The 10,715-nt window shown below is 46.4% G+C and overlaps 1 protein-coding gene across 1 annotated transcript; it reads left to right on the plus strand.

Moving 5' to 3' along the window:
- Window positions 1–678: 678 nt before the first annotated feature.
- Window positions 679–8,744, plus strand: galnt12 (UDP-N-acetyl-alpha-D-galactosamine:polypeptide N-acetylgalactosaminyltransferase 12). The gene is made up of 10 exons (XM_037474948.2): window positions 679–1,653; window positions 1,929–2,098; window positions 3,025–3,214; window positions 3,419–3,604; window positions 3,796–3,913; window positions 4,237–4,413; window positions 6,165–6,296; window positions 6,518–6,631; window positions 6,935–7,090; window positions 7,715–8,744. Exons 1-10 carry the CDS (start codon window positions 1,298–1,300, stop codon window positions 7,850–7,852), a joined length of 1,737 nt encoding a protein of 578 aa, XP_037330845.2. The 5' UTR covers window positions 679–1,297; the 3' UTR covers window positions 7,853–8,744.
- The last annotated feature ends 1,971 nt before the right edge of the window (window positions 8,745–10,715 follow it).

Genomic DNA, 10,715 nt, shown 5'->3' on the forward strand with positions numbered 1-10,715 from the left:
TGCTAGCATGCTAGGGGGAGGGGGGTGCTTCCGCGTTCGCTAGCGGTGTCGACGGCACACGGCTCTGTCGTCTGTTCTGAATGTGATAGATAGCCACGCCCCCTGATTTGCATATAAGAACGTGAAATGAAATGCTGTGTCATTATGCATTACCGAGTACGTGTCATTATGCATTACCGAGTACGTGTCATTATGCATTACCGAGTACGTGTCATTATGCATTACCGTGTATTTATTCATTTATTTATCATGAAATGCTGTGTCATTATGCATTACCGTGTATTTGGTCATTTATTTAATTTTGACTAAAACGGCATTCCATACTCAAAGGTAACAATGATTTACCTGACGCTACACTGGATTAAAATGCATTTACTATATTCAACTTCCTGTTTCACTGTTTGTCTTTCAAATTAAAAGTACATTACAATTCTAGGATTAGAAAAGTCATTACACCTTCATTATCAAATAACAACGAAACTTGAATTAAATACCTATAATATGGCTTTATAGTATTCCTCTAATTTGTGTCTTTATTATTTACCTCTAGAAAAACTATTTATAGTTTCAGCATTTCGCTTGCTGTTTAGTATTTTACTTTGTATTCCGTAACCGGAAACGTAGTTGCTACCTCCAGTCACTATACAACGGTTTTAATTTGATCATTATTCATGTACATTAGTCGTGTGGGGAATTTCTGTGCGTTGCCTGAAAGTTTGGTAACATCTAACGTTACACGCGTGTTTAACGGGATATAAACTGCGGGACACTTTAATGTTTAGGACTTAATTGACACGTGTCCTGTTAAGCCGTAAAACTGAACGTCTTCACTCAAAACTAACTGAAAGTGGGCCTAATTTGCACGTGGGAGCCCCCGGGTTAGATTACTGCATAACACGGCGAACTACCGTTCCTCCGATGGGACACCTAGCGCGTTTAATCCTAGTCCGTTAATCCCGTCTCGTCAGCGCACCGTTGAACATGGTCGAGGAGGAGGAGGAGGAGGAGGAGTGTCCTCCCAACAACGGCAGTCACCATAAAAACTTCACGGTCCCGCTTCCGCTACAACTCCGGCAGACGGGCAGCATCGAAACTTTTTCTAAACGTCTCTCGCCAAATCCCAAATAATTTCGCGTTGAAGGGACTCGGATTTAAACGTTGACGCCATCAAACAGAGACGCGACGAGGTGGCTGGTGAAGCAAAAACATCGGGGGCGGGGAAGAAAAAAAAAAGTTTTGACTTCTCCCTCGGGGGCGCGAGAAGTGTGCGCTCGTGGGGAGGGGGGACGGGGACGCGATGGCTCTCTGCGGGAGAAGGCATCGACATAAACTCATTTACGTCCTCTTCGGCGTCACCCTGGTGGGATACCTGCTCTTCACCGGCCGCGACCCGGGGCCCGCGAGCCGCCGGCAGGCCCCCGCGGAGCCGGAGGTGGGCGGCGGCGGCGGCGGCGACGAGCTGAAGAAGCCCGTCTACGAGAAGCCCCCGCTGGATTTAAACGCGCCGGGTGAAATGGGCCGAGCCGTCAAACTGAATCTCCACGGAGAGGAGAAAAGAAAAGAAGAGGAGAGCGTGAAAAAGCACCAGATTAACACTTATGTCAGTGACAAAGTGTCGCTGCACCGACGGCTGCCGGAGAGATGGAACCCGCTGTGAGTACTGGAGGAAACGCTTAAACTCGACTGTGAATGCTGACAAATGGCCACTATTTGCTAATGTGGAGTGACCGCCGCCTTGCCCATTTCTTAATGTTGTCCTTTGGTGTTCCGTGGAAGGGGTGTATTTACTTTGGCAAGCTTCAGCCTCCACGGCACCGTGTGTTTTCTGTCAGTAAATCAGGTGGAAAAAGTGTCCAGCCTTGACCCAGTTACTCAGTTACACCCACCTCTGCCCGACTAACATCCCACTGCCTCCTTGACTGTGCCAGTTGCAGAGAGCTGAAGTACGACTACCGGTCCCTGCCCACCACCTCCGTGGTCATCGCCTTCTACAACGAGGCCTGGTCCACCCTCCTGAGGACGGTCCACAGCGTGCTGGAGACGTCGCCCGACTACCTGCTGAAAGAGGTGGTGCTGGTGGACGACTACAGCGACAGAGGTACGGGCACAGCACCGGACAGGCTGAGGGACAGGCTGAGGGACAGTAAGGTCTGCCTGATTGACAGCCAGGGAGGACAGAGGCGGTTGAGAGAGGGACACACGCACGCGCACACACACACACAGGGAGGAGGAGGACAGAGTTGGTGGCGACAGGTGGAGATTGTGAGATGTAGATAAAGGGACATTTCGAGGGAGTGGTTGTGAAACGTTGCGGCTCGCGGCCTCTGTGAGGGTTTCTGTTTCAACTCGTCGAGTCCCAATCTGAATCTGAGAGGAAAAACATTGCGATAGATTGTAGATGGTATAATTGTGTTGGTCACTGATCCCCTGAATCAACACACAAACTCTCTGAATCATCAACGCAGCTTTTATGGAGTGCGGAGGGTGTTATTTTAGTGACACCACGTGGATGATCTCACCAGAGCTGCTGTGTGCCAAACACACAATTTTAAAAAGTAAATATAAACTTGACTGAAGAAATTCAAGTATCAATTGATATTTTACGTTTCTAATCCCTTAATTTCATTTCATTTTGAAGATGCAATAGATTAAAAGGTCAAGATTAAACGAAATGGTTTTAACATCAAAGCACAATCGTCTCTTACATTGGTGGGGTAAAGGTTATTGATTTGCCTAGTTATGTGGAAAGGAACAAAAAGTAATAATTGACTTGTAATGTTTTGCTTTTTTTTGGATAACAACTCAAGAAAAACTATTAACCTTTTTGGCAGCAGAGTGTAATTGTTGTGTTGTGCTGTGTCCTTTTTTCTTTTTTTAGGCATTAAATGTTTGAAAAGAGATCTTGAGAAACTTGACTGCTCTCAATCCAAACCCAGCTGTCTCACACACACACACACACACCCACGCATAGAGAACGACTTATTCATACGAATTTTTTTTATTTATTTACTTAATTTCCTGAAGCTCACCTGAAGGAGCCACTGGAGAAGTACATCGCCGGTTTGAGGAAGGTGCGTCTGATCCGAGCCACCAAGAGGGAGGGGTTGGTGCGTGCGCGGTTGCTAGGGGCGTCTGATACCACGGGTGATGTGCTGACCTTCCTGGACTGCCACTGCGAGTGTCACGAGGGCTGGTTAGAGCCCCTGCTCCACAGGTTAGCAAACACTATTTTGTGGCCTTGTGATTTCGAAAGACTTGTCTTTCAGCACGACTGAAGTGTCTCATAGTGACGCTCTGAACGTCCACCAGCCGGCTGAAGGAGCGCTATGAGGCTCTCCTCGGAGAGAACGGGGCCGCATCATCAGAGATGATCAATAAGCTTCATCCGCCTTTTCTTCTCCCGCGTGTCTTCCTCCAGGATCAAGGAGGAGCCGTCGGCAGTGGTGTGTCCCGTCATCGATGTGATCGACTGGAACACCTTCCAGTATTTAGGGAACCCCAACGAACCCCAGATTGGGGGGTTTGACTGGCGGTTGGTCTTCACCTGGCACTCGGTCCCAGATTATGAACAGAAACGCCGCAGCTCGCCCACTGATGTCATCAGGTGCGTGTTACGCAATGAACACATGCATTTTAGGCATAACAATATGGAGTAGGATATGAATCAATACGTGTATCCCTCCCGCCAGCAGGTATAAAAGCTGGGACCTCATGGTCTCCAACAGATGGACCGTAATTTACAACAAGCATGGAATAATAATTGTCTAGTGTGTTTTTATTTGTTTTTATCCTCAGGTCTCCTACTATGGCGGGTGGTCTGTTTGCTGTGAGCAAGAGCTACTTCCATTACCTGGGAACGTACGACACAGGAATGGAGGTGTGGGGAGGAGAGAACCTGGAATTCTCCTTCAGGGTAAGAAATGATGATGATGGTGATGATGGTGTGTGTGTCATGTCTGCATGTATTCTTAAAGTAAAGTTCTAGCTTTACGCTAAATAGACTGCAAATACGACATAGTATTTCCCCCTAGGTTTACAACCCAAATAAATGAATAGTTTGAAAATCTCTTTTACTCAATAACTTGAGTTCCCAAGATAATTAACATCTAAACCGCCTCTCTGTTTCCAAGCTCCTCACAACAAGGCCGTGCTTTGTGTCCAAGGACTGAATCGTGGCTCTCAGGGTAACCAAATCCTTGTGGTGGTGGTGGTGGTGGTGTTGTTGATGTCTCTTAGATCTGGCAGTGTGGAGGCAGCCTGGAGGTCCACCCATGCTCCCACGTGGGTCACGTGTTCCCTAAAATGGCCCCTTACTCGCGGGGCAAAGCTCTGGCAAACAGCGTGAGAGCCGCTGAGGTCTGGATGGACGAATACAAAGAGGTCTACTACCATCGAAACCCCCACGCACGACTGGTGAGTCTGCACATACGGAGTGTTGGGGAAAATTGACTAGTTTTCTTTTTTTCTTAACCCGTGTTCCCACACAGGCGCAAAACAAACACGTCGCTGCACTGCCGCTGTGGCGTTGAAGCTCCCCTGATTAGGTGACGCTTGGGATATATGAGCGTCAGACACGCAGGGAGACGGAGGTGTCATTACCACCTTTCCATGTCACCCGTTGCCAGCGTGTATCACCCACCTGTCCCTGACGGGGGGGGAGAGCGCAGTGCTAACCCATTTGACGCTGCTTTTGTGAGAGAGGGGGGGGGGGGGGGGGCAGTGTAGTTAAAAGGAGAAGCTCTCCAAACACGGATCAGGTGGCGCTCATATCCCTGAGAGGTGCTAGCCTTGCCAACCTTGCAGAGGCTCGCCAAAACCCAATACACCGAAGCCTGCAAACACACTGCAGCTACCGCTGGGCAGCAGCCGGTTGGTTCATACGATGCAGCGTATCCTGTTCAGCGGGGGTCTGATCCCTGATACTGTAACATTTCCTGGCGTCTGACAGCCTCTTTGTTTTATCTTATTTGGCCTGTTGTTTGCCTAGCACTTCCAGTAGTTTCAGGAATTCCAGTTACCAGGGTGCTGCTTTTGGTGAATCTATAAAGAAATGAGAAATCTCTGTTGAAATTTTTAGTTATTCTTTGTAAATGCCGACTTTATGGAGGCAACACGCACCCTTCAGAAGCAATGGGCTTCTTTTACTAGAGTTAAACAGTCAGCAGAATGTGTCAAGTATTACAAATGGGTTGGTTCCAAGCCCACAATTTAGTTAACTTGAGTCAACCTCGGCATATATTAATGTCTTACTACACTATTTCCAGTCTGTCTTGTAGGCGACTACATTGGGGCTGTGCATTATGGTTAATGAATAATTAGAATAAACAAGATTCTGAAACTGAATTTGCATCCGTCGGCCACCCTCTTGGTTGTGTTCTCTGGTGGTCCTTACTGGTCCCTCCCATCACAGCGACAGCTGGTTCTCTCCTCTGGGAATCTGTCTCTCATGCTAATTAATTGATGAAGTGCCAATTAAAGCCGCGTTTGGGCAAACCACCAACATCGATCATCCCGCGGTGCTTCATTCGCCAGCAGGTTGAGACTGAATGCTTCCCCGGCATTGTCAACCGTCTCGGCTATGGAACGCATTTGCATTAACTGACATGCGCACACAGAGATACGCAATAATTCCTCCCTACAAATATAGTTTTTAATTCACCCACAGGCAGTGCCTGACAGGAGACCTCACGCTCGATTCGATCTTCAAACATGACTTTTTTTTAATCCTTCTTTTTTTTTGTTTTACATAGACCGTTACAATTCTGCTTCCTTCACTCCTGGCCTCGCTGCGACCGGGACAAGACTACCTGCAGATTTTCAAATGACTAATTCACTTCTCAAGTTGACCCTCACACTGAAAAATAATCTAATTAAATAGCGGTAAATATATTGATATCAAGGTGGACAAAATTACAACCAAATAAAGTCAGTATTGTGACATCAAAGTAGTACCCTGCATCAATAGATGCCAAGCCCAAATTCGTATGTGCACTGGTTTGAAACCAAACATAAACATTGTAGGAACATATGAACGCCAAATTCTGTATGCCAAACAAACTGCTAAATCGCTGTTAAAATATACTGTTTTGCTCTGTAATTCTGTTTTACTTTCCGTAGTCAAGGATTCCCAGGTTGCCGTGATACCGTGATCTTTGTCGTTCTAGGAGGCCTTTGGAGACGTGACGGAGCGAAAGCAGCTCAGAGAGAAGCTGGGCTGTAAGAGCTTCAGGTGGTATCTGGATAACGTTTACCCCGATATTCACGTCCCAGAGGATAAGCCCGGCATGTTTGGAATGGTGAGAATGCGTTTTTTGGTTGCCGTATGAATTCAACTATTCCCACCAGTTTAATGGAATTTATTTGAGCTGTGCAGAGCAGGTTAGAAGGAACTCATCACTGTGTGATATTTACGATTAGCGTGGATTTCCTCTACCACTCGTGAGCTTCTGTAATCTATATTTTAATCAGATTCACGTTCTTCTGAAAGATTCATTGACATGACTTTGGCTCATTGCAGCTGAAGAACCGAGGAAAGACCAACTACTGCTTCGACTACAACCCCACGGATGAAAACGCAGTGGTGGGCCAAAGGGTCATCCTGTATTCGTGTCATGGCATGGGTCAGAACCAGGTAATGGACCTCAGTCTTTTAGGGCCAACACCAATACGAGGTTGTTCGATGTCTTGAGAAAAGTCACTTCCGTCTATTTGATTTTAATGCAACGTGCATTAAACTTCCTTAATTTCAGGTGCAGATGCATGCCTCTTTAACCAATTAATGAATGGGGGGGGGGACCCTGCACCCTGTATGTTTTCTATTGACTTAAGTAATCATTTGTGTTATGAGCGGCTGCACTTTTACGCCACAGTGGAAGGGATTTTAAGATCTCATTGGAAAAAAGGACTAGACCTGTGCACTTTTGTCCTGCCGTAGTTCTTTGAATACTCCCCGGACGGGGAGATCCGCTACAACACGAGGGTGCCTGCCGGATGCGTTTGGGGCGACGACGTCAGCACCTACCTGACCCTGCAGCTGTGCCGAAAACGGGGACAACCTCTTCCTGCGGAGCAGAAGTTTGACCTCAGAGAGGTGAGGAGTTCCAGCAAGATTCAACCAAGGAGGCAGATGTGTCCGTTCTGCTTCTTCTTCTTCTTCTTCTTCTTCTTCTTCTAAGAGAGTGTAGTGAAATATGAATGTGTGCTGATTCAATTATTCTGAGTAGGGTCTAAAAAAAAAAAATGCTTGTTTAATTAGGTTCTTGGCAATCGATATGTTATAATTTCCTTAAAAAAGCACCGTGCAATTTGCTGAATTATCCTGAATTATCCTTTCAAATTCAAAAACTATACTAATATAAATCTTTTTAAGTGTCATGAGTTGGATTAAATTGAATCACGACGTCCGCTCCGGGGGCCAAAATCCAATTCACAGCACGGTCAAAGTCATGTCAAGTACGTTGCTGAGCTACTCCACGGTTGGCGAGCAAAAGAAAGGTTGATACTAAAACTACAGCCGCAAAGGTGCCCGGCTGTCCACCACACGCTGCTGCAGGTCGCTTATCACAGCGTACGCTTAGGTGTTCTTCTTACATGGCAGCTGATTATCATGGCGAGAGATCAGATATTTTTCACGGTTTTGTTACCTTTTGTTGTTTTTTGTTTGTAGTACTGTATCACTAACCTTCCTTTTGTAATGCACATTGTGTGTTTTTAGGATGGTAGCCTGTACCACGCGGTGAGCCAGAAGTGCGTCGAGGCGGTAGACAAGACGGACAACGCCACACCGGCCCCGGCACTCCAACCCTGCTCGGACAGCCTCCTCCAAAAGTGGTTCTTTGAGGAGAGAATGTAACGGTATCAAACTGGAATATATCAGCAGGGCTGATGACTTGAGGAGTGGTATGGGTGGATTCTGGTACTCTGAAAGAAGCTCAAAGGCAGAAGCTTCCTTCCTCTCTTCCAAAATTCAACATTTGCACCTGTGTGCTGGTTATAATCGCCCAGTGGGAAATTATACTGGAATGTACTTTCCGGAGAACTTTGAGGGGGGGGGGGGGAAGAAAATATATATGGGAATCATTTTTCTTGGATGCTGTTGCTGGGAGACAGGAGCCAGCTGGAATATGTATTGTTTCTGTAATCAAGGAGGACTAGTGAGATGCTGCACAATGAAGACATTCTGCCAATTTTTTTTCTTGTTGACATTTACCCACTCCAGCACCGTCTGCAGTCTGTGAGATCAGTGTAGGCGTCATGCAAACACTGAAAAATGTGTACATCTGCCCAACTGCGTCAGAGCACATGGATTTTTAGAGACACACTGCAAGGCATTTTTAAGACGTTTGCGTCTTCTCCTGCAGAGGGGGCCAACGCTCCTCTCTGCAAGTTCTTATCTGTCGCCTTTTTCTCTATTTGATGAGAGAAAGTGGGACAAAACTTCAGGTATTTTGTAAGAACCATTTTGAGTGCTTTGTTCTCTTGCATACCAGTGGCTTAAAAAAGCCTTAGAAAACAGGCGCTATGCAAGTACCTTCAACTTAATCCCCTAACTGATAACAGAAGAAACTCCACTCTGCTTTGACATTTTGCAATGCAAATTTAACTTTAAAGTAAAATGACGGAACATGGGTCCTTTTCGCTTCATGGCTTGGGTCTGTGCTCTTTTAATTGTGACAGACAAAAATCATATTGTATTTTTTGGAATTTCAACTATGTTTATTTAAAATGACGTATTATATGTAAAATTACTGTGTTATTTTAATGCTTGGATGCAGACATTTTATGTCGTCAATAAGAGGGACTGCAGTCACTTGACGTTGGCAAATGCAAATTTTAAGAATAACGGGAAGCCAATCAAAAGTGCCGAAATGTGAAGATGAAAGGAAAGGCCTTTATATTTCTCTTGTCAGAGATATTTTTGTACTGAATGTATATTTCATCCCACAGTGAGTCGGAGAGAGAACTGAAGCCGGGGGTTGTGACAAAGTGTCATGCACACTTACGATATGTATGCTCTCCTGCTGACGACGCAGTACGCCCGGGCGCTGTGCACGTGGCTGCACGTGGGTTACTCTTGTGGGTTGTACTGATTCACTCGCTGCCTCCTTTTTCGCAACTACAGCCCCTCTGTGGTCGAGGTCACTTCCCCGTGCAGAGGGGCCGAGGAGGAGGCGGTTGATGGTTGCCGGGTGGCCCCCTGAATGACTGTGTGCTCTCCCTCTCTGCGTCATGCACTTGTTACTTGTGTGCTTCAGGGATGATTTATGAATAGAAGGGATCAAAAGTACTGTTTTTTTTTGGCAGCAGGGACAGATGATGCAGGAGACTGAATGAAGCAATTGAGTGACCGCTTCCTAACCATTAACCTTGACGGGCTTTTGGCCCATTGGTCCCAGAGGAGCTCGGCTAGGAGGCGATCGTTCTGAAGTACATTCCAGCTATTGATCCAGAATATATACCCAGAGTAAGATAAATGGGAAGTGGAAAAGACCATTTTGCCAAGACTGAGTAGGTTCGTCATCCGCCAAACGCGTAGTGCAGGAAACGGGTAAGATCTTTGCCTTGAGGGACAGCGCAGGGTGGGCTTTACCTGGCGCTCGGAGGATCTATTTAGACTTGCACCGTGAAGGACGGAGGCACAAAAGAAGTTCCAAGCGTGTTGGATTGTGCACGTCATTCGTAGGGGTCAAAGTTCTCAGGGATCCGTTGAGGTTTTCTCTGGCACTGTGAATGGTCCACGATGGCGCAGACAATGCTCGCTGAAACGGAATGGACTAAATCACCTGAAGGAGGATTATTGTGTGAGCCGTGGAGGTGGGGGGGGGGCGGGGTCGTAGGAATGTTTCGCCCACAACGAGCTCCGGGAAAGTCGGGGAACGGGTTGCCGCCCGTGACCGTCCTGCAGCGTCACTGCTGGGATGTAAAAATTAGAAGCCGATTCAATGAGTGTCAACCTTGAGATGAGCTTTAATAGGAACAGGTGAAATTGCTCCATTTAGCACAGTGTTCATGCTTTTTAACACGTGTGTGTGTGTATATACATGGAAAAGCTATCCAATCGGTTTGTGTCGTTTACCCTGTGACTAAAGTAAACACATCCCGTTTTTAATTGTCCCAGTGGCCACCTGTCATGCCGGGCATGTCCTGCCTATTACAACGCATTTTATGCCGCCGTTCTATTGTATGCTAATCTGATAAGGTGCATGTGGCTGCGATAAAGCCGAGGACCATATCTCTCTCGCAGTGTCATAAGGGCAATTCTATCGCGTGTTGTAAACATTTGAGATGTAGCAGAGATCGGTTGGGCCACTTGAACCTGTAGATGTAGAACATGCACAGATACCAATGCTGGACTGATTTATCAATGCTGGCAGTAACTCCTGTGGCCTTATATTGATTAGGAAAGTGAAGGATGTAATATATCTGAATAATATATTTTGTGTTTTTTTTGGATTAACTAAACAGACCAAATCTGATGTCAATGTATCTGCTTAACTGCTGTCAATTGTAAACATGTGATGTGGGATTTGTGTGTTTGCCTGTCCTTGCTGATTATGTCTCTAAAAATATGCACCACCATGAGGCTTCCTACATGAAAAACAATCCTGAACATACTTTTGCTCTCTCTGAGCGCTGTGACTCATCAGCATCCCCAATGAGAAGAAACAGGCTTTCGTTCACACCTAACCGTGATGGAGACCTGAATCGAGGCGCTT

Source organism: Pungitius pungitius, chromosome 17 (genome assembly GCF_949316345.1).
Source record: "Pungitius pungitius chromosome 17, fPunPun2.1, whole genome shotgun sequence".
In the NCBI taxonomy this organism is placed as follows: Eukaryota; Metazoa; Chordata; class Actinopteri; order Perciformes; family Gasterosteidae; genus Pungitius; species Pungitius pungitius.